Source organism: Epinephelus moara, chromosome 5, assembly GCF_006386435.1.
Source record: "Epinephelus moara isolate mb chromosome 5, YSFRI_EMoa_1.0, whole genome shotgun sequence".
NCBI lineage: Eukaryota > Metazoa > Chordata > Actinopteri > Perciformes > Serranidae > Epinephelus > Epinephelus moara.
The window spans coordinates 30,266,699-30,293,568 of record NC_065510.1 but is presented as its reverse complement, the minus strand read 5'-3'; the positions used below and the strand labels follow the sequence as shown (position 1 = coordinate 30,293,568).

At 42.2% G+C, this 26,870-nt stretch overlaps 1 protein-coding gene across 4 annotated transcripts; it reads right to left on the bottom strand.

The window, feature by feature from the left end:
• Positions 1–1,079: 1,079 nt before the first annotated feature.
• Positions 1,080–26,337, bottom strand: LOC126389627 (dynamin-2-like). 4 transcript variants are annotated; one of them, XM_050043322.1, is made up of 20 exons: positions 25,875–26,337; positions 22,073–22,146; positions 19,504–19,653; positions 19,207–19,410; positions 17,941–18,039; positions 17,530–17,690; positions 17,027–17,169; positions 16,797–16,932; positions 16,284–16,351; positions 13,970–14,108; positions 12,283–12,369; positions 12,087–12,157; positions 8,483–8,537; positions 7,004–7,114; positions 6,181–6,290; positions 5,965–6,076; positions 4,845–5,012; positions 4,495–4,718; positions 2,323–2,565; positions 1,080–2,071 (listed from the first exon to the last, which is right to left on the bottom strand). In XM_050043322.1, exons 1-20 carry the CDS (start codon positions 26,033–26,035, stop codon positions 2,002–2,004), a joined length of 2,586 nt encoding a protein of 861 aa, XP_049899279.1. In that variant the 5' UTR covers positions 26,036–26,337; the 3' UTR covers positions 1,080–2,001. The 4 variants fall into 4 exon arrangements, with proteins under 4 accessions (XP_049899279.1, XP_049899280.1, XP_049899277.1 ...); XM_050043323.1 differs by having other exon boundaries at positions 1,080–2,068; XM_050043320.1 differs by lacking the exon at positions 13,970–14,108 and adding an exon at positions 15,746–15,884 and having other exon boundaries at positions 25,875–26,336.
• Between the last annotated feature and the right edge of the window lie 533 nt (positions 26,338–26,870).

Genomic DNA, 26,870 nt, shown 5'->3' with positions numbered 1-26,870 from the left:
ACAACATACTGCATGTGCTGTGCTTTCTGCCAAGTTTGCTTCAAGATAAAATTTCTTGATGTTTCAATTTGGCACACACAGGTTTTTCTCCCATATCCTAATTGACCCTTCCATCCCAAAATTTGGCACACATTTCAACTGAAAAAACATCATGAGATAAAGTATTTCAGTAGTACTTACATGCAGAGAAAAACAGATTATCATTTCTCTATAGTATATATTTAATATTGGAAACACCATATAAGTTTTATAACATTTATTTATTTGCAGTAGGATCATTCTTAGGTTGTGGACCGAAGCAGGATGTCAGCTTTGATCCAGCCACAGCCTTTGTCGTTACTCTACATCCTAAAATGTCTTATAAAAAACAACAGTTTCAGAATCAGGACATAAAGCCGGACTCTTCCAGCTCATGCTGACTGAGCCCGTCGCGTGGCTACAAGTTGGAGTGCTCCACATCTGACTTTCTGTCACCAGTGGTTGGGACGAGAGGGGACATGCGGAGGTCGCCTGTGTGAGAAGACCATGACAAGAAAACCATGATAAGATTTTTTATGATCAGTTTCTGCTCACCAGTGGATCAGTACGAGCTGACAGAGAAGGAGAAGATCTCTTGGAAACAGAAAGATTGCATACCTTTATTCATCCCTGCTTGACTCTATGAACAGCCCAAAAAGCATTGAGTAACACTGTCTTTACTGTGTGTTGCTACTGGCAACCACGGTTGCTACGGCAACCCACAGCTCCATCATACAGCAAGGTAGGAAGGAAGGGAGGTCATGCCAGGCTGCACACAGAAAAGTGAAATGTTCTTGTTCTGCATGGCCGTCTCCATTTGACTACTGAGCGAGTCAAGAAGTGACCCGAACTCTGTTGTGTACATAATACTCAGTGAGCTGTGCGCTGACGCTATCATACAGTGACAGGAAGTACATGTCCTACATGTTTACTGTCATGTGTATGGAAACGGCAGATCAAACAACAACATAGCAGACAAAGAGAGGCTCGGTAGTGCAGTTAAGACAAGAAATGAGGCAAAAAAATGTCTAACAGCAAAAACAAGCACCAGCCAGCACATCTTCGTTTTCTAGTCCTTTATTCAGTCCATCACTTTATACACCTTTTTCCTTTCATGATCCGTTTTTTCTCATTTCGACTTTTTTAAGGTGATAAGAAGTAACTACAAAATAATTTTTTCTCAAGGCACTGAAGAATGAGAAGTGGTGGGAGGTAACTGTCAGGACGTTTCACCAGGCAAGGTCACCTCAACTACTGTATAATTATCAGTAATACACTGGAAGACGGCGCACGCCCACTGCTGCGCTTTCTCCCAACACCCTTCCTCCTCCTCTGTTTCAGCTTTAATTGGTCCACAAATAAAGAAACACAGAAACTGTATTATGCTCGAAAAATCTTGTAATAAAAGTAATTAGCCGAAATACTGAAGAATACAAATTTCATTGGTCAGTCTGATTTTAATAAGCTCATCTGGAGGCTTTGAAAATCTACCAATGAAGAAAAGAAAAAAGACTTAATCAGAAAGTGCTGCTTACTTAATGAGGTGCTTAGTGTGTAAGATCACGGACAAATGTTAGCAAGTATTCATCTCACAAAAAAACAAAATCTAAGAGTTTTCTTACCATTATATAAACGTTAAGAGTCGTATATTGTTTTAAGACACATTTCATTTCAAAATATTCGAGATGACCTGCTGGTTCATAACCTTAAATCAATAAAATCATCAAATGTATCCCTTTTCATAACACAGAATGCAGAAAATCTCTCATATCTTTGTTAAAAAATAAAACTAACTACACATTAAGTCAAAATTACATACATAATGCTTCTGAAATGCACAGACTGAAACAGCATCAGATTACCAATTACAGTAGGACAAAGTTTGCAGTTATAGGAATATACATGAGAAAAGAGAAGAGAAATATAAAAGTGTAAACAAAAAGTAATGTTTTAATATGTGTGTGTGTGTGTATGTGTGTGTTTCTAGTCAAGCAGGGAGGGCTCTGATGGACGTATGACAGTGGGTCGGTTGGGAGCAGCCGGGGGTCTTCTGCTGCAGGAAGAGAGAGGAGGAGAGGTGTTGGGGGAGGAGGAGGAGGGCAAGGGGGAGGGGGAGGGGGAGAAGAAACATGCAAGGAAAAATATCATCATATAGTCATGCGCCAAAGATTCCCCAAAACACCAAAAGCCAGAACACAGAGTTCAACCCTTCATCAGCAGCCTCAGTTGCCCCAGCAACTTCCACCAATACCAAAGCCAAAAAAAAGCATCAGATTGTGTGTGTGTGTGTGTGTACGATTTTACCTTGGAATCCCTGGTGGCAGTGCAGGAGGCACGCGGGCCGGCCTGGAAGGAACAAGAGGCACAGAACCAGAGTTGGGATCGCCTGCGTAGGCCGTTTGGCCCGGGGGTCGAGACGGTACCGGCGGCGCTCCGAATGCTGGTGAAGGGTTGAGAGGGGGCGGAGGACCCGGGGTGGGCCCCCTCACTGCCGGGGGTCGGCTGGGAGGGGGCGCTGTTGCCGAGGCAGGGCGGGACGCCGGTGGACTGAGACAGGGACAGAATGCTAATGAGTGAGGAGTTACATTTCATATGAGGTGTCCTTGATTACACCATCAGTTCACTGAGGACTGTTAACATGGAAGATAAATCTCACTGTGGCTAATGAGTCACAGTATTAGGACCTATAAGAGCCAATTAGGTTGATTACACAAAACTGATGATTAAATGACAATTATATGCTTAAATACAAGAACATATTATTTGAGGACACATTATTTCATTTATTTGCATCAGGTGGTAATACCCTGAAGCTATTTTGGTGTGCAAATATAAATTTGTGTAGCAATAACATGATCCCGATTAAGAAAGTCTGCAGCTCAGGACCCCAGAGATTTAAGTTATTCATCATCAAATGCACAATAATTACAGAGGCAGTCGCTGTCTCAGGCTCCCTTGAGCAATGCTAATTAAATATATATATATATAAAAAAAGAAAATCACAGAAGTGACTAACAAAATGAGAATATAAGGCATAAAATCATGCAAGTTAAAATATACGGATAAAATATAACGATAATAATGAATAATGAATGTGACACAATGTCTGTGTGTCCCCTTTATGGCCGTCTGATTGGAGATGTTTTACAAAGAGATTTTTTTTTTTACATAAACACATAACATAAACAACAATCTTCCCTTCGATTTTTATGTATTTATTTATTTATTTGCCAGACAGGACACTGTACAGTACAATACTCAACATGTCAGTGGCCTCTAGTGGCCAAACTATGTAATGGTGACACTGCTTCTAAAATTACCTTGAACCCAGTTTGGCTTGTCTGCATGGACATTTCTTTTAACACCAGTGTTGTGCAAGTGAATAAAGGTTCCCTTAAAAGTAACTGAATTACTTTATCAATTACTGCATATAAAAGTTATTAGTTGCAAAGGAAAGTAACTTTTGCTCTGCCTTGTAATATCTGCTTCAACTCTCTCATTGATGCACACATACATAGCTATATTATTTTGTGCTGCTGTGGCACTGTTAAATGTTATCTATGATTATTCTTTATCAATATGATGAAACTTAAGTATTTGAACAATAAAACACGACAGATATGTTAAGGCCTATTTATTAGGGTCTGGAGAGGCCTTCAAATAAAGCAACACACATCAGATTTTCCTCATTCCGCAGAGTAAAATGACATTACAACTGTGTATCAGACACGTGACAGTGATTTCTCATCATGAAAGGCCTAATGGAATTAAACTGATAAAAGCTATTTAATAAAAAACACACTGAGCTTTATCCTTTGTAACCTTAACAGTAATTCAAATCCAGCACACAGACTGTAACTCACAACTACAGACCTATTTTTGTCCTTGATCTCGGAGTGATAAATAATGTCGATATTTCCAGGGCAGAAAGCTCAAATGACCTGAACTGTCAGCCGCTGTGTGCAGTAACAGTCTCGTGCTGATTGATTGATTCTCACAATTTATTGTGTAAGGTCGGGTGAGTCACGCCTGTACATTATACTGTATGTGTGCAAGTCGAACGGTGGGTCCTGCAATGTTCCGAGTAACGTTACTGATAACTTGAAGTACTGCGTGCAACAGTTCACCTTCCGTCTCTCTTCCCCTCTGTGTCTCTTTCTCTTTCACACACACACACACACACACACACAAGACAGAGGGTTTTGAGCATCACTTAAATGAGCCACACATCACTGCGGGTAATGTTAGATTATAACCGGGAAAACAACCTAGGAAATAGGCTGAGTTTGTCTGTCCATTTAAATTCCAGTAGCTGTAATTGTAATATGTAATTTGAAAAAGTATTAAGTTACATTCCTATCTACCACCTAAAGTAGTGGAATGACGGTTACTCCCGACACTGCTTAACACAGATACCAATAAATCTGCAATAAGCCAACATCAGCCAATGTATTTGTGTGTATTCGTGTTTGTTACCTTGGTTCCTTGATCCAGGTGTCGTCTACTGGTGGAGGCACTGGGGTGGAAACAGTGGTGGTGCTGATGTCTCCGATGAGGACCAGGGCCTCTTTCAAAGCATGATACATCCTCAGCATCTCATCTCTCCTCTGTGCCTGCTCTGCTGACTCCTCCATCAAGCTACCCTGGTCCCCGGCCGAGTACAGGTAGGCCAGCAGCTCAGAGTGGATGAAGTCCTTCGCCTGGAAATAGAGGAGGAAAAAGGAGGTTAAGAAAGAGCCACCTATGTTACTGCAGCTCCTTTTTGTTTATCATACCTCTTTAGATCTAATATGACTAATGGGAAAACGATAAAGTAGAACACATACACTGTTGATCATGAGGTGCATGATGGTCTTGGGCATGAGGTCTCTGATGGACTTGTTGACGATGCCGATGTACGAGTCCACGAGGTTGCGGATGGTCTCCACCTGCCGCTCCAGCTGCGGGTCCATGGACACGGTGTCGCTAGGATTCATCGCGTCTTCGCTCTCAACCTGGAGACAGAGGAGGAGCGGCGAGGGGTGCAGCGGCAGAGATGTTTGGTTTGTGTGAGTGTGATCCGTTAAATAAACTTTTGTCTGCACACTTTGTACTGGTTTGAAGTGAAAAATGTGATGTCACACTTCTGAGCACCAATCAGGATAAGGCACTATTTGAATCAGAATGGGATGGATGCAAGTGGGTTGTGTGAAACTCTTAAATTAAAGGAGCTGTATTTGGGTATTCAGAGCACATCTATAATTCAGAGTCTAAATCAGAGGTTGTCTGCACATGGTTTTCAATATGGAGGCAGCTGAGCCAGAAAGCAGCTAATGGAGATCCATAAACAACGCTAACAACGGCAACAGTGCTGACAGAGCTAACAGTGTTAACCAGCAAGGAATCAGAGGGTGGGCGTACTTAAGATTTGTCCACTGTGATACAAATACAGACGAAGGCACTTCTGTTTTTCTTCAGTTTCAGCATTCCGTCCACACTACACCAGTATTTTCGATCTTGTTGGATACACTCTCTTTAGTAAATGACCTGAATGTATAATAGCACGGGAGGTAAACAGTGGGAAGCTGTGGCCTGGATATTGGATCCCCCAGAGTGCTTTCTGGACCAGCAGAGCAGTGAATTGAACGAGCAATTGCACACAATGTGGTTGTGCGGCAGGGCTTTGCTAAAAAATACAAAGAGCATCTGTGCTCTGCAAACGTACTCCAGCAACATTTCAATTTAAAGACAAAAAAAGTAATGTAATTTGAGTTGGAAAACTTTGTTCACAAACTTTTTTCCACCCAAATTTATGCAAAGAGTCGACAAAAGTAAGTAAAAAATCCTCCGATGTTCTGTTTATCTTTAAATATACTTATGGAGCATTTCAAGAACAGCTGGAGTCCTTTGTAAATACACTTTGTTAACTGCCTACAGTATTTGAAATGCGAATTCACTCTATTGTACCTGGTCTTTCTCTGGGTAAACACCAGCTCTGAGGAAGGAAGCCTTCCAGCTGTCTACATCCTCCTGAGTGTCACATGCCAGCTCAATCTGACGCAGGTCTTTATACACATTCCTGTAACACACACACACACACACACACACATACACATTAACCAAAGATCAGAGCAGATTCAACACTATCAACACGATTGTTTTGGAGGATCATAGCATACGCACCTCTGCTCCGTGTTGAAGATGGCAAAGACGTGCTTGCTGGACATGAAGCCCTTCTCCACATCTCTCAGTTTCAGGTTATCGAGAGGCAGCATGTACTTCTTCTCTTTCTCCTGTTCAAACACACAGTGATGTGATGATGAATATAAAAGAAGGCAGACTGTAACAAATAAAACATTTACTATCCGTGACACATGATGACTTCAGTTTTACTGTAGCGTTACTTTACGAGATGCTGGAAATTTTATCTTCGAAAACAAGCCCGCCTCCTCTCTGTATACTGTATTTGGTTAGGTTTTGGATGTTGTATTATCATGAGTGTTGTCTTTTCCTGGTTTTAAAGGCTGCATTACAGTAAAGTGATGTAATTTTCTGAACTTATCAAAACGTTTCTACCTGTTCTAGTATTTGTCTTTACCCACTTCATCATCATATCCACATCACTGATGATTATTTATTTAGGCGACACAGTGGTACAGTGGTTAGCACTGTCGCCTCATAGCAAGAGGGTTCCTGATTCCACCCGGGTTGGAGTTTGCATGTTCTCAGCGTGGGTTTTCCCTGGGTACTCCAGCTTCCTCCCACAGTCCAAAGACATGCAGGTTAACCAGTGACTCTAAATTGTCCGTAGGTGTGAAATGTAAGTGTGAATGGTTGTCTGTCTCTATGTGTCAGCCCTGTGAAAGTCTGGCAACCCCACAATATTGTCGCAATAACGATATCGCGGTATTTGGTCAAAATAATTGTGATATTTTTCCATATCGCCCAGAATAAAACAAGAAGTCACAAATTTTCCAATCATTTATTGTCCCATAAACAGCCTTACCTCCTCGTCTTTGTACCAGGACAGAGACTCAGCGGTCAGGACAAACCAGTAGTCCTTGGATCCTCCCTTCATGATACTGATGTTGATGGTGAGCCAGCCTCTGCGGATCACCTGCACACGAGAGCCCAACAGTTGACTAAACTACACACCCCGCAAGAGGGGTAATATGTATCTACAGACAGCCAACAGAATACTAGAAACAAATGAAATTTAAAAAAAAAACACAGACAGAGAATTGGCATCAAAATACAGCACAAGAAAAGCCATGCGTGTGCAACAGTATTTTTCATTTACAGTAAGAAGAGCAGAGTGCAGTCAAATCCACCCATACTGTATGAAACTGAAAACACACCACAAACAAAGAGACGTAAAAATAAATGTTGACACACTCCAATTAAAAGTCACCTTCTCTGCATCCCTCTCTCTGTCAGACTGACGGACAGGAAGACAAAGGGAACAGACACACACACAGGGATAATAAGCAGACATGTGCAATACCCAGTTCTGTGACCATGAGTGTATTTTACAGTTGGAGAGTCGGCCGTGCACCAATTTGTCTCAGTGGCAAGCTGAGGTGCTGCAATAAAACATTCCCCTGCGGCCTAAAAAGCATGCTCTCCCTATACTGCCATTATAATCAGAGCTATTCAGGCATAGACAAGCTCGGCACCAAAGAGCTGGATTTCTTTGACACCCAGTCTACTTTTAAGTAGGTCCCTCTTATGTCTATGCATGCATTTCATTGTTAAATAAGCTTTATGGCAATGCTGTAACATACAGTTGATTGTGAGGTGACTCTGCAGGCTGACTCTATATGGGAACATTTTAACGAGGGCTGAAGCTCAGATAAAACTGCTGGCTGTTGCTTACTTTGTGACTCACAGTTTATTTGTTCACACCGCCATGTAACAATCAGAGACATGGATAACAAGACAGGCTCCGTATGTTCCATCACATCCCACATATGATCAAAAAATAAAGAACCAAAACAAGAGGAAAAACTTTTTCCCGGCCTACTCGCTGGGTGAGAAACTTGGAAAACTGGGATGAAAGGCCACCATCTTGTTACAGGGTATCTACTCCTCATGATATATCTGTAAGTGTAACTCTTTCACTTCCCTCTTCTCCATCAAGGAGCACAAATCCTGTTTCTCGACATGGCCCCGAGTGACCGTTGACTCCCCCACCCACCCAAAGAGGAAGTGACAAATGGAGGTGCAGAGGGGGTACGGTACTTACAAGAATCTCTCCCTGGGCCGTAAAAAGGAGGAACAGAAGAGGAGAAAGAGGAAAAGGGAAATGAAGAAAAAAGACAACACAGGCACAGACTAGAGTGCGTAAATGTGAAGCAACAAAGGGCAACAATGGAAAGCAAAAGATGGGCTGAGACAACAGAAAGAACAAGAAATAAAAAGGAGGAGAGAGCAGCTGCTATGATGCTTCAGTGGTGTGATAGCTTTACGTGGTGTGGTGAGTTACCTGATTGGGCATGACTCTCTTTTTGGTGGCGTTGGCAGCGGTTCTTTGCTGAGCACTGCAGGAGAGACATTCAATAACATAAACTCTGGTATAATATCCAAGGATGAAGGAATAGCTCAACAAAACCACATTACATTATTTAAATATTTATGATATCACTACTACTATTGTTTTCATAATCTATTATTCTGCCCAAGTTAATTTGGTCTAGATCTCAGAAAGATCTCAGTGAACTGGTAAAAGGTGCCCATCACAATTTCTGTCTTCCTAGGAAGTCTGACCAATCTGCATGAAACTCGGTGAACATAATCTAGGGACCAATATCTAAAGTTCCCTCTTGGCAAAAGTTGGAAAACTTCCTAAAACTGAGCTTCTATAAGGCAATGAATATTGCGGAGGGCGTGGCTCATCACATAAACCTGTATAACATCTCAAGGGTTTCACCAATCACCACGCAACTTTGTAGGCATATGAGCACACATAATCTGAGGGGACCCCTCCATTATTGACCCCATCAAACAAAATGGGGGCGCTAGAGAGCTAATTTCTTATCTAGGCCTTACCACCATATCCATGTAGAACAGGACGCCTCAAGGTGACTGGAGAAACTTAACTCTAATTGGCAACTGGGTGGCGCTATAACAACAGAAAAATGCTTAAAAATAGCTAAAATGCGACCAATCGCTGTGGCTCCCCCTTTGGCCGAATGTTTGTTTTTTTGCTAATTTTTGTATGACTAAGTCATGGTATGGTATGCTGTACATAATCACGGACGGATTCCAACCCCTACCACTGCAACAAGGGCTAGCCACACCTTTCCCATGTGAACTACCAGTGTGCCCCACTTTTAAGTCAATACAACATATAAACACTTTGACTATCTGCCTTTCAACGTGCTACCTCAACTACTAATGTACAGTTTTAGCCCACTAACTATCCCACTATTGGCAATGGTACTACTGTACTTTAAATAAAGCAACCGTACTATCATGTTCACAAAAACTCTGTCTGAATACATTGCTCTTCTTAATGGGTTCAGTTGACTATTTAATCTGCAGTTTCCTATGACCTGTATCCCAAACACACACCATGTGAAACTGTACGTGGGCAACTGTGTAGTGGGTATGGACTAGTCTCAATTATTTTTAAATTTTCTTAAAAGCACTTAATCAATGCTAGAACTGGGAGACAAATCAGCCCTATTTTAGCTATTAATAAAATCATAAACTCTTAATAATATACGTAGACTTAATTAATTAGGTCATTGCCTTCATGTTTTTACTGTACCCAAAGTCACAGATGCAGACTAGTGGTTAGAAAAAATGATCTAAGTGTTTGGATTTTGTACTTTTGGATATCTTCAGAAAAACAGTTAATTATAGGATAATGTGTACATATTTTTAAATAATCTGTGTTTCATGTTTAGGCAGTTTTAAGAAGCACTGCTCCCACAAGCTAGCAGGAGAGCTCACTGTTCAACTCCACAAGTCTGAGAAAAACAAAAGTATCCCTGTAAAGGACGACTAGTGCAGCTGTATGTGCTTCTACAAATTCTTCTCGGTAATGTTGACTTTGCGGTTTTGAAATACAAATGGTGGTGATAATAGTAAAAGCCCAACTGGCCAGTATTAGCTAATATCATCTGTTGACAGATTGTAGTGACCCCAGGGCCTCTGCCAGGGCTTGTGTGTGTTGTTTGTGTGTACTTTCAGTGTTCCTGTTCCTGGCTGATTGGAGCTGGAGGTTGTTTGGGAACTGGAAGCTGCTGGCCACTGGCCAGGTCTCCGTAAAACCCACCCCATCCTGGTCATGTTTGGCAGACCTCGTCTCCCTGGTGTCACGTTATGTTATTTTAAGTTCTTTTGTTTTTCTCTATAGTTCATTTTTGCATTATCCTAGTTTACCTGGCAGCATGTTTTTCTGCCAGCATCCTTTATTAGTTTCAGAATCTTTATATTTGTTAAACTTTAACCTTTGTTAAATAAAATTCCTGTCTTTTAGTTTAACCCTCACATGTGCTTCCCTTACTTGTTATGGTTTCAGAGCCGAGCTATAAGAAGATACCGTTAAGTCACAAAAAATTGCAATACAGAAATGCCAAAGATATATTTGAGGTGAGGAATATTGGCAATGCAAATGTTTGATTTTTAAACTCCTAAATAGCCTCAAAAATCTAGTATTGGTTGGGCTGCGGTAATCATGAGTCAACTTTTTTGAACTTTCTACGAATACTAAAAAATTTTAATTTCTTCCCAGCACAGGAAAACATTTCAGCAATTTTTAATTAAAAAGCACACTGATCTTCACATTTGACTGATCAATCGTGACGCGTTGACTGGCTGGATGTTAAAGGTAAACTATGCAGGACTGTCAGTTACTGTTTGTAAAGACGTTCTCGAGTGAAAGTGACAGTGAAAGCCAACTCCAGATTCACTTTTGTTTGGATTTTTGCCTCACTATATTTGTGTTTATTTCAACATTGTATCTCTTGGACCCCTGCTTCTTATGATCTGGCAATTGGTCACTACCTTTTAATACAGTCCCGCCCTCACCTGAGTGCTGTGGGGCTACACGCCCACAAACCTCCCAAGCATAGAAAATGTAAAGAAAAATTGAGCATAGCCTTAGCTCAGGCAGGACACAATGTCAAGCTCAGCTCACATCCCAGCTACATCAGCTGATTTCAAGCAGCCCTGTCAACTGATGAGTCAGCTGACTGATCACATGATTGCTTTCTATGCAACCAATTGGGGAATCTCATTCAGGGCGCCCTATTTCATGCTGTGTCTGACTTATTAGTAAGTATTATTACTGTTTGTCATTGGTGCTGCTCTGTTCTGGTCCTGGGGGGTCTTTGCTGCTGCTCTCCTTAGGCTTTTTATGTAGGCACATGGAAGGGCAGGAAGGTGTGCTCTCCCTGCCTTACGGCTTTTCTCGTTTGCATGTGGAAGGGCAGAGAGGTGTGCTCTCTCCGCCTTAGGCTTTCCCTGTTTGCACGTGGAAGAGGCTTTATGTGTAGGCCTGAGGAAAGGCAAAGAGGCCCCAGAACGGAGCCATACCGCCAAATTTAATACTGCAAATGAAAGTTTTCTTCGACTAAAGTGTTCCTGACTGAGCAAGAGTTTCCGCAAATAATTATGCCGCTGCACACTTTAAGTGGGTCATAAGAGATGACTGAGAGGGATTACTTCTGTATGAGTCAAAACATTACTTTTTAGAAAAATCCTGCTTAGTTTATCTTTGAATAGGAATTGGGTCGCACCTAATGATTATTTTCCTGAGGATTTAGCGATTAATCTGCTGATAATATTTTGGATTATTGTTTTGTCTACAAAATATTTGAATGTCCCAGAGCCCTGGATGACTTATGTTTGGTTTATACAGTCCAAAATGCAAAGATTTGGTATCAAATACAGCAAAAAAGCATCAAATCCTCACAGTGAGAGGATGAAACCTACTAATCTTTGCTTGAAAACTTAATTAATGGTTGCAGATTAATTTCACGTCAACTGACCTATCATGTCAGATCTAGAAAATTTGGACACGATCTTCATCTCTGATTATAATAAAACTCATTAATAAGTTTCTCAAGTGAGTATCTTACTTGGCAAATCCAATGAAGTCCTCATGGTTAGTGTTGATGTAGGAGAGCTCGATGTCAATCAACAGCAGCACCTGACAGGCAGAACATTACACGTGTTATGTACACAAAGAAGTGAGACTGTACAAATATATGGGCGAGCTGCATCTTTCTCCTCTCTCTATCTCACACACACACACACACACACACACACACAAACCTGGTCTTTGGTCTTGCTGTCTCTCTCCCTGACGTAGGTGGTGACGATTCGCTCCGTCTCTTCTCTCAGCCGAGGGTACGAACCCAGCTGTAGACCCACACACAGAAAACACACCCACTGCTGCAGGCACCGTGATTACAGAACACACACCTATGTAGGCTTACACAACACCGAGAACACTGTGTATCCTCATAAGTTGCTACACCCAACCACTTACAGTTTTTATACAGTATAAACACACAATATGAGGCAGGACAGTTGACACATTAAAACTGAGGAGGCATGCACTAATGAGCTCCGTATCAGCTTGAGATTTCTTGTCAGCTATAGATGTCGTGACAGCGAGTGTGAGGGAACAGTGAGCATAAGCATAACGTCATCTCAAGCTGATAGTGAGTCTCAACAAATCAGGGAGGAAGTGGAAAAAAAGGATCAGGTTAAAGACCAGAAAGAGATGAAGATTGGGTCGGGTCTGGTGGAGTCTGGTGAGGGGGGTGGATTATTAGTGTGGTGTAGGAAAGAGTGTATCACAGGAGAAATACATTAAAATCTCCCTTAACAACACAGAGTGAATCACAGCCACAGTTGTGTCATTTTCTAAGCAGCGAAATTTTTCAAAAGGCTTTTCCATTGGTGCTTTAGTCAAAAATCGATTTGCATTTCCATTACTAGTTTAAGCGCTAAGTCACACCCAGTCAAGTCGGGCCAACAGCGCACCCAACCGCCTCCAGGTGGGTTGCGGTGAGGTCAAATGGGCTTCATTATCACTACTTAGCATCAACATTCAGTGACCATTGAGCAACATGTCAATCAAGAAACTTTCAGAGGAGTGATGCATATTTCATATACAGTTAGCTTTCTATAGACTGAGTAAAAATAATTTAATTCACTGTGCTGCTCAATGGCTACTGGCAGCTTTTAAGGTGGAATGTTTTCTAGCATGTTACTCAATGCATGATTTGACTTTGTGATTCAATCAACAAGCCTTAAATATCATCAGAGGGTTGCTCTAGTGCACCAAAGCAGCACTATACCTATGCTTCTGAGACGCTGCAGGCAAGCTGGAGGAGAAGGCATCCGGCAGGAGTTCATGCAGTGCCAAAAGGAAATTAAAAAACTCCACTAACAAGAAGCTGTTAACTACTATAATACCAGCGGGGCGGAAAAAAAATGTTCCACTGGTTCACAAATTCAAGCACGTCATCAGTAAAAGACACCTTCAAGTGGGTAGCTCTGTTGTACGGAGACGCAAATCCCTGTCGTGCTGAGCTGACGCGCCAAGTCAAGTCAAGCCAGCACGTGTATGGAAAAGGACTATTAGTGTGTGAGCGGGGATTTGATTTGATAAGTGAGGCAGGGTGAGGGAGTGTTACATAAATCACCAATCACAGTGCTGATGGGGTAAGTGGGCTGGTAGGGGTCCAGGATCAGAGAGGGCTCTTTTAGATTTGTCATTAAAGAGGGGAACCACAGAGTAAGGTGGGTGGGACGTGTGCTGAGTGAGGGCTTCAAGCAGCGGTGAGGGGGAACGATCAACAACAACAAGTGACAAGTTAGTTGATTAACATTTTTCTGACTCTTTTCCTTTCATTGATTGTTCTATCACTCTGCTTGAATTTGTTTTCTGCCTTCATTCTCTCTCTGTATTCATCATTTTCAAATCTGCCCCTCCGCTCTTCCTGTTTACCTTTTCAGTGCATTTCCTGATCAGGGCGGCAAGCTCGGTGACGACGAGGTCGACACATTTCAGACAGGGGTCTTTCAGCTTAATGATCTGCTTTTTCACTATGGCCTCAAACGCCAAGTCTGGGGTGAACAGGCCTGTCCTGTGGTGAGGCATCATGGGAATTGGAAGTTTAATGTCAGGTGAAGGAGGAGGCGGTGAAGCATGGGTGGGGGCCATGATGAGGAAAAAGGGAACGGTGGCAGGAAAATAAAGTTGGATGGAACAGAAAGAAAGAGTTTCAAAAAGGAAAAGAATGATAAAGGTCGAGGAATATGAGAAAAAAAACAGGTATTTAGTTAGTTCTACTTCATGTACAGAACATAAACAAGCTGCAGGTTCTCAGAAGTGTTCACTGTAATTTCAGCTTCCTATTCACATGCATGTTAAGAGTCAGCCTACAGCGCTTTAGCCATGCTAGCTGCACGGCTCTATGAATGGCAGTGTCATTCAGTTCACCACTTTGATCCAGCTATTGGATGGGTTGCCATGACATTTTGTACAGACAGTCATATTTCCCAGACGATGAATCATAATCACTCTGGTGCTCCCTTAAATTTCCTCTTGCGCTACTACTTGGTCAAATTTCCAACTTGTCCAATACTTTGATGCTAGCAATAAACTGAATTAGCATTATACTCGCTAAACATCAGCCTATTAGCACGCTGATGTTAGCATTTAGCTCAAAGCACCACAAGTGCAGCCTCAGAGAGCCACTAGCACAACTGTAGAGTCTTAAAAGAATATTTCACCCATAAAATGACCATTTTTATATCAGTTACTCACCCTATGTTACTTGAAGAATACTTTGCTTTTCTCGCATGCCTCCATGGTGAATGGAGAATCCATAAACTGAGTAAAACGGGGCCGTGTTTAATGACAGCAAAACTATATCAAAATACCCGTTTACAAGCTGTCACACAACTCGTGCAGCATAATCCAAGACTAATTTATCCAGTCATATGCTCAGTGCTTCCCAAAGACATGCTTTTTTGCTAAAGAATTTATATCTAAACACTTCGGCATGAACAGTTTCACGCACATGTAGTGTGTGCGTTTGATCTCTGTTCAGTGGAATGTACGAGCAGAGCTCAAACATATGCGCTTACCCATGTGTGCTACTTGTAAATAGTAAGGTTTAGCAAAAATGAATGTGATTGGGAAGTACTGAGAATATGAAATTAAAATTAGATTACTCTGCACAAGCTGTGTGAGAGCTTGTAAACAGACACTTTCATATAGTTTTGTTGTTGTTAACTGTGGACCCCTGTAACTTCAATTCAGTTTTCGGCACAAATCCAGTGTAACACAGGGTGAATAATTGATGTACAAATGGCCACTTTGAGGGTGAAATATTCTTTTAAGTCTTATTTAAGCTGTAGCCTAAAACCAAGCCTGCAGCTTGTTTTGTAATGAACCTGTACGGGAACATGTAACAGCCTGTCTGCTTCTAACCACACAACCTCTCAGAGACACCACTTCAGTGCACTGCAGTACAGCCAGAACATTCAAGTATTTTCACTGATGTTCATGCAAGTGAACTTCAAAGCAGGACTAAACCCTCCCTCTGAACCCAAGATGCCAAAATGATATCCATAAGCACATAGCTTAAAAAACTAAAACGTCTGCTTTATAAAACAGTTTGGCCCCAAAATGGCCCCTGGCAGCTGTAACATTGGCTGGTCTCTGTGGTGTGTATGTACGGGTGTGGCAGCCAGGCAGGAGACCATGCAGCGATACCTTATTAGTGCACTGTCTGACTGTGTTGATGAGCTCCTGGATGACCAGGTCGATGCATTTCAGACAGGGCTCTTTCAGCTTAATGATCTGCTTTTTCACTATGGCCTCAAACGCCAGGTCTGGGGTGAACAGGCCTGTCCTGAAGGACATACAGACAAGACAAACATGGAGACATGGAGCAGGAGAGGGGGGGGTAGATAGACACACAAGAAGAGTGTGAGACAGGCACATGGATGGAGGAGGACATCAGCAGACAGACACTGAGGAAGATCAGATGAGGAGCAGTGGAAGAAAACATGGAGTGGAAGACAAGCAGCCAGGAGGGCTGACTAAAACCGGCTCACAGATGAATGGAAAACAAAGACTGACAGAAGAGACACACTAAATGAAGAAATGAAAACCAAGACAGATATTGACACTTGAAGAAAAAGCCTAATGGACACAAACAAACAGGGAAAAAGCTGGCCGACATGTTCGCAGACACAAAGACAGTGAAGGCAAATGTGTGTGACATGTAAGGTGCAGTTTGCAGGCTTGCCTGACTCCGTGGATGTTCTTGATGGCGTAACTGATCTCTTTCCTCAGCTCCTTCTCATCAAACTCCATCTAAGACACAGTGCAAAGTTTAGATTGTATTTGTCCTATGCTGAATAAATGCTGCCTCTTTTTGCCTGTTATATACTGGCACACAGTCAATCATGAAGCCAGACGAGAGGGATAGTCTGTGGGTTTGTGTGCCCTTTTTTAGCGCTGGATTTATGAGAGGGCTTAGGCAACATGGTTACAGTATGGCACCAGTATTTATAAAGATTGCCACATCAGTTAGTGTCAACACAAAAACAGTCACAGAGGAACTCATTAACTTAACTATGAGCGCACTTGTTCACCCTTAGAAATAAACAATCCTCTGACACAGTTAAAAATAAACTGACAATTAAGAGAGCAGGTCTTTGCCAAATTAAATGACAAATGCAAAAATATGTGCTTTATAAATGTAACTACTAATCCACAAAAAATGATGATAATCATGTTCGAAATTCACACTACTCACCTTCACCAGCTCAAATGGAAACCGCTCGTGGAAGATGCGGTTGATCTTTGCTCCACCTGACAAGTTGGAGGTGTCCACCTGATCCCCAGACCCCTCGATGCACTTCTCAAAGTCAACGCCAAACTGCTGCACCATCCTACGGATCATACATAGAATACATGAAATGTCCTGAAGTAATGTATTTGTGTGTCTGCGTCTGTGTGTGTGTGTGTCGGTATGTGTGTACTGACTGGAGCAAGGCCTTTGTCTTGCGTGTAGGGTCGTCAGGGCGGAAGTTCTTGTACTCGTCCACCTCTTTCTCCAGTGATAACAGCTGGCTTTGCAGCTTACTGCGTAACCCGGGCAACGTGTCGCGGATGTGGTTGGTAAGTTGCTGGAGAGACACGAAAATAATACATCTTTATAAAATATATCACTTCATTTTAATTATGACCTGAGGGAGAATTTTAATGCTGAGGAGATCTGTTTTTATTTATTTCTACCATGTGTGCTCCCTTGGTACACACTCACTTAAAACAAAAAAAAAATCTTAATGCGATAACATAAAAAACATCAAAGCACAAAGGAAAACAAGCCAGAAATAATATTTTCAGCCCTGAATATTAGTTAACAAATTCATCTTCAGCAATTTGTCACCATCCTCTGAGCTTTATAAAAGAGCATACTCCATGTCTCTATGTGTGTGTGTGTGTGTGTGTGTGTGTGTGTGTGTATGATGAGGTGTGTGTCTCACCTGATTGAGGGTCTTCTGCAGATGTGGTGTGCCCATGCGTTCTGCAATGTGTCTGTACGCCGGATGGGACAGGAAGAACTTCCTCTCAGCAGCCAAAGCAGCGCGGATGTCTTTCTTTCCATCGATGTCCTTTTGACTGCGGTTCACCACCCCGATGTAGCCTGAAGAAAGAAAAGGTGTCTGCTGTTCTCTGTGGGTTGTAGACTAAAGACCATCACTGATCGCAGAGGATTTTCAAGCAAATATTAAAGTATGACGACGTCTAAAATCTGGGAACTGTGCATCAGAGGGGCTGTTCATCTGATGTGGACGAAAACACAATGACGTTTAACCTGATAGTCAATTTAACATCATGGTCAGTGTTTAATTTGAGAGCTAATGTGTAGCAGAATGTGTATACAGTGGTCTCACCTCGGCGAAGCGGCAGCAGTTTATTTTCCAGGATGTCTCGGGCATCCGTCCCCTCATCCATCAGGTCCAGTTTGGTGATCACACCAATGGTCCGTAGGCCTAAAGACAAAAGTGTCATTGCTTTGACTGTTCTATCTATCTTGTTCTATCTTTCTACCATCTATCTATCTTTTTTTTTTTTTGACCAAATACAAACTTAAGATGACATTCAGTTTAGGTGCTTTGTGGCAAGCAGACACACACATCCTGTGATGACGTAATTACGTTAATGAGCACTGGACCAACACCAGTGTAGCTGGCTATGCTGCTTTGTTGCTCGTAGTGTGTGTGAACACAGCATTAGGCAAAGCAGTGCGCTATGCTAACATCAGCATGCTCACAGTGACAATGCTAACATGCTGATGTTTAACAGATAAAAAGCTAACCATCTCATTAACCATCTTTTTCAGTGTGTTAGCATGCTAACATTTGCTTAGCAATTGCTTAGCAGCAGCATTTAACACAGTGTAGCCTACAGCTGAGACTGGTTGGGAATGCCATTAGTTTTGCAGGTATTTGGTCATAAAACAAAGTATTAGACAAAGATGAAAAGTTAAGGGAAAGCTGTTCAAACTGTAGCTGTTACCCTATGTACTGGGGCGGCTGTGATTCAGGAAGTAGAGTGGTCATCTACAGATCAGAAGGTTTGATCCCTAACCCCTGCAGTATGTGTCGCAGAACCCCAAAGTGCTCCCGATGGCCGTGCCCATCGCTGTGTGACTGTGCTTACGATTATCTGATGGGCACCTTGTATGGTAGCCTCAGCCACCAGTGTATGTGTGTGTGAATGTGGTGCCTGTTGTGTAAAGCACTAGACTAGAAAAGCACTATATGAATGCAGACTATTTACCATTTCTGCAGTTACAAACCTGTACCTTTAATAACATCTTCTGGATTGAATGAAATAAGGCTAAAGGTGAGGGTGATTAAATTTAATTACATCTCTACTAATCTTATTCAATATATCTATGCTGCCAGGAAGTCTTTTAATAATGTAACTGTTAATTATTGTGACGAGCCGACTCCTGCACTGAGGCAAGGATTAATAAAAAGAAAAAGAGTGATAATGGCTTCAAGGTACAGCAAAAAGTAATTAGCTTCATAGCAAATTAGAGCCAAAAATGGATAACATTTATAAAAATATCCAGAGAAAGGGTACCAAAAGACATACAGACTAACAGGATCCTACACACAAACTTTCCTCGATGTATCACAAGGTCTCCTTACCCTGAGGGTCCACCTCCTTAGAAATTTTGAGGGCGTCGGAGTTAGCCAGGTCAGTGTTGGCTGGGGTGACGGCCAGGATCAGACAGCTCTCCTTGGTGATGAACTGCAGCAGCATGTCCCTGATCTGGTGCTCGATGTCTGGAGGCTGGTCTCCCACGGCCACTTTAGTCATCCCCGGCAGGTCGATCAGGGTCAGGTTCAGCACTGAGAGATGGTGATGGAGCAGTAGGAAGGACAGGAATCAGTCAGAGGTTAAAAACGTACACCTAGAAGGCGGAGTTTGTTTGTGTGTGCTACCGTTAGGGGAGTAGACGCGGAGGTTGATGGGGATGGCGGAGATGCCCTTGTTGGATCCCGTGATCCGGTCAGTTTCTGCTTCAATCTCCAGACGCACCTCATCAAAGTCCACAAACTTGCGTCCCTTACAGTGCAGGAACTCAGCATACTCTACATGGAGAAAATGAGAGATTGAGACAGGAGAGAAGGCAATGGATTGATGGGAGACAAATATAGAAAACAAATGTAATAAGGTGGACAGCACAGAGGGGAAGATGGCACGTGTAGATTTTGATGGTTTTACAACTACATGGTGACTAAATTGTGCTGACAGTTGACTTTCATTATTTTCACACTTTATTACTGTTTTTTTGGGGCCAGAAGTGACTATATTTTGGACGAAGGGTGGAGCTATGGAGGAACAAATGGTGGATAGAACTGAGAAGCTGAGGACACTGTCAGTTGACAGCCTGTTACTCAAAGCAGCCACGTCCATAATTATGTGTAACTTTAAGCCTTATGTAAAAAGTAATATAAAAATCCACCCACTGAACAGTTGTCATGAATGGGAAATTTAGCTATAGAGACCCAAGCTGTATTTTGGCAAGTCTGTAAACATATTTATTTTTGCTTTAAAGTGAAGAATTTTAACATTGGGGGCCTATAGAGACAGAGCGCAACGCGTCATAATCTGAAAGCCACACACCCAAAGGGGAAACGAGGCCCACTTTCCCCTCACACTTTCCCCCTCCGTTTCCAGCCTGGTGAGTTTTCCCTAAGTCCAAATGCCGAAAAGTTGCTGTGTGACGGGCTGCACGGCCAATAAAAACCCAGAGCTTAGCTTTTATCAGCTGCTGAGCAGAAAAACGGAACCTTGTAGAAGACAGTGGATACAGGCAATAAAACGTGAGGCTTCAACAGGGAAGAAATTGTGGGATCCCGACACTCGGTATGCCTATGTGTGCAGCACACACTTTGTCAAACCCTCCAAATGTATTTTTTAGAGTAACAGTTAACTGTATTTATGTTAAGCTAAAGCACTGACAGTATGAATGCAACTTCTGTTATAATTGTGCCCAGCACTCCGCGATTCAAGCAGTCCATTCCAGCGGTCCGCTCTAGCACTTCTATCAATCTGCCAGCATGTAGAGGCATGTCTCAAAACAACAACGTGTGCCGGTAGTAGGAGCAGGCTGACGGCTGAGCATGCCGAAATGCTCATCTTCTTAAAAAAGAATCTCCACATCATGTTTTTTCCAAGACGAGCAAGGTAAGGAGAAGGGACACTGAGGCAGACCGGCAATATTAAGCTTATCAATATACCGTTGCCTCTCTGGTAGGCATAGCATGCTAAAATAATCCTTTGCCATCTTATTATTAACTAATTATTAGCTAGCTATAGTTAATAATTTTCGCTAGCTAGCAATTCAGTTGTGGAGACTTGTAGGCGCAGCTGCGGAGGCAGAATGACAGCGAACGAGCGAAGAAGCGAACGGGAGAGCGGGCCTCGTTTCCCCTTTGGGGGTGTGGCTTTCAGATTATGACGCGTTGCGCTCTGTCTCTATGGGGATTGACTCATTTCTGGAGCCAGCCTCAAGTGGCCGTTCAAGGAACTGCAGTATTTGGCACTTCCATGTTGGTTTTATTTTCAGCAGCGAAGGTTGCCGCATGATCAAAAGTAGGGAAGCTATAAAAAGTAAAAGCATTCTCTCCAGCAATGAACCCACCATATAACTGAAGACAGAGGCACAAGCACCACGCAAGTGGATGTCAGTGCCTATTAGTTTTTATTTCTATTTGCCATGATTTTGAAAGAGGTACTACGTATTGTTTTGTATCGTTTTTTTTTACACTAGCATCGCATCAGAGTTTAAAGTTGCAGTATCGTGACAACATTATTAGTTTGGACTGTTTTAGCTACACACACCTAACCGGGTCTTGAAAAGCCTAGATAAAGGTCCAGACACACCAAACTGACATAAAGAAACTAGTGCCACCAAAGGCCGACTGTTGTGTTGCCTCATGTCGCCTGTGTCTTGGCCAAAAAGTTGCATTAGAATGCACCACAAAGAATACAGCTAATGGCCAACTTATACTAACATTCTACGCCTGTGTGAGAGGAGATAACTCTCTGTTACAGCAGGTGGCAGTAGTCTGTAATTGTCATATAAAAAGGGAAACTGGAAGACCGACAGAATGGATTCAAGATGCTACTTAGCCAGTTAGCACATTAACAAAAACCTCAATGGCTGAAAAATAATCTTACAAAATATAACAAGTTAATTTTGCTCTCACTCTACCTTGACTTTAGTTTTTTGTTTACTTTCCTCACTTCCATTTCTCTTCTCGTGCACTGAGCTTAACTGCTGATCACATTGATTTCATTCCCAAATGGGTTCTGCTGTCTCCGACGCCAGTTCAACATGCTGAATTAGCCGAAAAAAGCCGACAGTGCAGGACACACAGCAAAAACTAGGGCAACAGGCGGCCACCAACGGCCCGACACTGACCGAAGGCTAACCATTGGTTTGGTGTGTTAGGGCTTTAGCGTGCAAACCCTTTCCCAACCCAACTTATGTAAACAACTTGCCTGCTTTACTGTTAACCAGCTGGAGGATGAGAGGACGACGGGTGACGATGCCAGATCCTCTGGGCAAGAAGTCCCTGAGAGAGAGAGACAGAGATAAAGTTTAATACACACAGACAACCAAGGGACAAGAGTATTGACAGGCCGATGGCCATTAGGCTGACAGGGACATGTCACAACAATATGTCAGATCAAATCTTAAAAGATATCGAGCTTGCTCCTCATTGATCCCTGATTAATTATTCAACAACATGATATTTTATTTTCAGAAAATACAAACTGAGGGGAAAAAAGCCCATGAGCATCTTTAAACACGTCAAAGTACTGAATTTGTCTCAGATTCTACTAAAACAAGAGTACAAGCTCTAAAATCCATCCCCGATGTCTACGCATGTACATTTGTGCATTATTAATGCAAGGCCAAGATTGCCTTACAACCTTATTCATTATAAATAGTGCAAAAGGAAAGAAGCATGTCTCTCTGTTTCTCCTTCTCATTACACGCACATTCATCACAACGGAAACTGTTCAATAGAATTGTGATTATTTCCAGGTCACTGACTACACATCTCTCCAGGCTGTGAGAATATGTCTATGTCTGTCCGTCCTTCTGTCTGTGTGTTTGCCAGGTCAGCAGCAAAGACTGAGTAGTTTTAGCATAAGGTAAGCAGGCCATACATACACACGCACACACACACACACACACACACACACACACACATACATTAAGACATACACACACCCTGTGCCTGCTGTCCACTGCTGACAGAGCAGTCAGGATGTTACACAACAGTGATTCCCATCCTCTTTCCTCATCTCTTCCTGTCACTTATGAAAGCACATCATGAATAATACGTTTACTTGGGCTGTAAATCTCAAGTTTCACACGATATGATATTTGCTGATATCACAAAGTCTGCCACAATATGATTCTGATTTGATTCTGTTAAGGGGCCTGTGATCAATATGAGACAACGTCTGCAAACATCTTCACTGTCTTTTATTCGGGCTGCTTTTCCCTCTCTGCCTGGTACTAGGCCGCTAACACTGTTCAAACTTTAAGAAGGAGGTGCGCTTGGACAGAAATGGTGACACAGATATGCCATGGGAATTTCAAAATAAAGGCAGATATAATGGCTCATTTATGCTCATCAGTAGATTCGTATTCGGACACGGACGGCGCCTTGCGTTCGTACTCTGCATTCATTTCGCCCGTATCTGTGCACGTTTTCTAAAAGCTTACGAATACGAACAAAACAGCGCAGCACCACCGGAGATCATGGGGGCAGTGTAGCGCAGTCCAAGTGAGATGCGACTGTAGGAGATGACGAAGACATTTTAAAAATGGCTGAACAGAATGAATAAGTAATATAGTGAAAAAAATTCAACAACTACATCTTGCTTGGTATTCAACGGCCTCGCAGACCACTGCTGTCTACAACGCTAAAAGGTACATTATTACAATCTCCTCCATTGTTGCCATGTTTGTTGTAGACTGGACCTTTTGACTCTGCCCTCTTGGGCCATCTAGTAGTTGTATGCCAACACAAAAGTTGCTTGTAAGCATGTGGGCAGTGATGGTCAAAATATTTAAATAAATGTTATCTACTTTCATATGTAAAGGGAGTATAAATGAGCCTTAAAGTTAACAGTATGCACGAGTGTTTTTACTTTGCATCGATGGTTTCAGATCTTTGATCACTGAATCAATATCGTTACACCACTAACGTTTACTGAAAAAGCAGGTAATCAATTAAAATGTGTCATTTATCCAGTAAACATCCCAACCAAACATTTGCTGGTTGCAGCTCCTTAAATGTGAGGATTTAGGCTCTTTTGGTTATTTTTTTACACTTTATTTATATAATTGGCTCCCAACAAGAGCTGAAATAATTGGTTCGACAAACTGATTTGTAACAAAATTTATCTGCAACAATTTCAGTATTGATTCATTCATTGAAGAGACTATGTCAAATTTATTCTGGTTTCAGTTTCTTGACTGTGAGCATGTGGTGCTTCTCTCTAGTTTCCTTCATTACAAACTGGATATCTTTTCATTTTGGAGTGTGGGTGGACAAAACATTTGAATTAATCCAAAAAAATTATAATCAACAAATTGATCAGTAATGACAATAACCAGTTGCAATGCTTTTATCAACCATTCTGGTTTTTAGAATTTGAAATGAAGCACCACTGCTTGTAGGAGCTTACATATGAGCACAAAAGAGTGATTTCTTTCCTTGAAAACAACTCAGACTTTAATGCTTGAATAATTGTTCGAGGCCTGAAGAGGAAAAAATATTCAATATTTCACAAACAAAATAATTAAATTATAGAATAACCATGTCCAAATCTACTTTTCTGTCTAATTAATCGTCTTGTGAACCCCCAGATTAATCATGTGCATCACTGAAGGGGTCTCTACCCCCAGGTTGGGAACCATTGATCTACATGTTCAAGTGGAAAATGAAAAGTAGATTGATCACCAATTAAAATAATTGCTATTTGCAGCCCTGACTGACTAAGACCTACTCCAAATAACTAAGAATGAATAAATAAGCAGAGCCAGTGTCTCACTCCTTCATGTCAGTGGGCTAATTAACAAACAGGAAAACAGCTAAGTAGCCTCCTGTGGGTATCTGGTACCCAGTGTGTCATATACACATGACAGTGCAGCTGGTGACATCACTGATGACCCCAGCACAAACACATCAATGCCCCTACTGTCTCCCCCAGCCACTGCTTGGGACTCGGAGACAAAAGGCAACAGGAAAAAAAGGAGACGTGGCTGGCTAATCAACATTCCCTATCTCTTGGACAACAAGTGGAATCATTCTAACATGTCGAAGATTTAAGCATCCCCTTTTCTGGGCACCGTCTTTCGGAGATAAAAACACAAAGCAGATTAGGCCTCTGCGGCAGCAACACAGACATGTCTTCTTCCCCTTCCCTTTCCTCATGAATAGATCTTCTCCCAAAGTGTGTGTTAGTGTTTCAACTGCACAACAAGCTGGCTAAGTGGTTATTTTCCACATGGTTATAAACTGAGCAGAGCGATCCAAACACATGGCATTGATGGAACAGTTGGTTTGCTGCTATTTGTCATCAACCGGGGGTCCACAATTCAAATTCCTTTATACTCATTCATCAACCTCACTGTGATATTCAGCAGTGCAGGCAAGCTGGGAGTCATTTCCATTTGCTCTGTCAGTATTTGCACTGCCTCCAATACTTAATCTGTCTGACAATGACCTCTTCAAACCTGCCTGCAATCTTTTTGTACCTCACCCTTCAAAGTAAAACATTACCCTGACCTATGTAATGTGAGGCTTATAAAGATGTGTTTACAACACCAGGAAACAAAATCTCAAGGAAAAACAACCTTTGTGAATGTTTGACAGACTGGGCCTAATGTGAAGCAGCGACTGCACAGATCAGAGATCATACTCCTGCTGAGGAGGGTTCATTTTTATCCACTAAAATCACTTCTATACACCCTTCAAACCCATTTCTCCTCCGTTTTTGTGATTCAACAGCTGTTTTGTTTTCCGTAAAATGCGTAATTGTGGTTGGTGAATAGCTCAGCTCCAAAATGGAAAGAATCCGTTGGGAGAAAAAAAACGTTATGAACTGGGAGGCACCGACACAGCGCGTAACCAAGTGCTTAGTTGGCGACTTTTACGCAAAAGCCCGGCGCAGTTTGTCTTGAAAGAAGCGCAACAGGCACAAGCAACAGCCATTAAAGTAAAAAAAAAACACATTCACAATGTCAGATAACTCCAAGACTACATATATATTGTACAACCTCCCGACGAAATTCTCCAACACGGAGCTCTTCCCTGCGCTCTGGCCGCCGACAACCGCTATCTGCGGCAGGTCCAAGTTGCACGTCTGTCCGATGGAGCTGAAGGCGTCCTGGAGCTTGTTTATGAGGGGAATAAGGTCTTCCATCCCCCGGTTTCCCATAGCGGCACCTCGGTCAGCCCAGCGGGCTCTATCCGGCTCTGCTCCCCGGTCAAATAAGAGCCAAAGGGTCGCTCTTCCAGCACAGCAAAAGTTCCCAGATGGCACCGCAGTGTGTCACAGTGTTTGTGAGTTTATTTCATTAAAACACACAGCAGATTGGTGTCATGAGTCCCGACTGCGGTCAGAGCACTGGAGACGACATTAGCTGGATGATTGCATGATAAAAGTAGCCACATTAAACCGAAAACTTCTGTCATCATCCGGTCAGGCGACACCCAGCCTCCGCCGGAGATTGTGGCTCCGCCCACAGCGTCACACTCCTCTGTCATTGGTCAGCTGGGACGTCTGTCAATGTAAACATACATGTCATCATTTCTGAAGTACAGTTTGTGAAACAGGAGGAGTGACAGGCGTTGGAACATTTTAAGGGTTCATTTGCAAAAAAATAGCTTTTAATGGTGCACTCAAACTTTTGTTTAGCATGTATTTTTAATTTCTCCTAAATATTTGGGATCAGTAGGAAGTATAAAAGACTAAACTCTGTCAGCGATTATAAAGTCCCACTGTCCTCAAATGAGACTATAATAAAGTCCCAGTGTCCTCAAATGAGACGATAATAAAGTCCCAGTGTCCTCAAATGAGACGATAATAAAGTCCAAATGTCCTCAAATGAGATGACAATAAAGTCCCAGTGTCCTCAAATGAGATGACAATAAAGTCCCAGTGTCCTCAAATGAGACGATAATAAAGTCCAAATGTCCTCAAATGAGATGACAATAAAGTCCCAGTGTCCTCAAATGAGATGACAATAAAGTCCCAGTGTCCTCAAATGAGA

Coding starts and splice junctions, on each gene's coding strand:
- LOC126389627 (XM_050043322.1), bottom strand. CDS start 26,035: ATGGGAAACCGGGGGATGGAAGACCTTATTCCCCTCATAAACAAGCTC. Junction 12,370..13,969: donor TCAGGAAATGCACTGAAAAG/GTAAACAGGAAG, acceptor GTGGGTCTACAG/CTGGGTTCGTACCCTCGGCT. Junction 7,115..8,482: donor AGAGAGTCATGCCCAATCAG/GTAACTCACCAC, acceptor TCTCGTGTGCAG/GTGATCCGCAGAGGCTGGCT.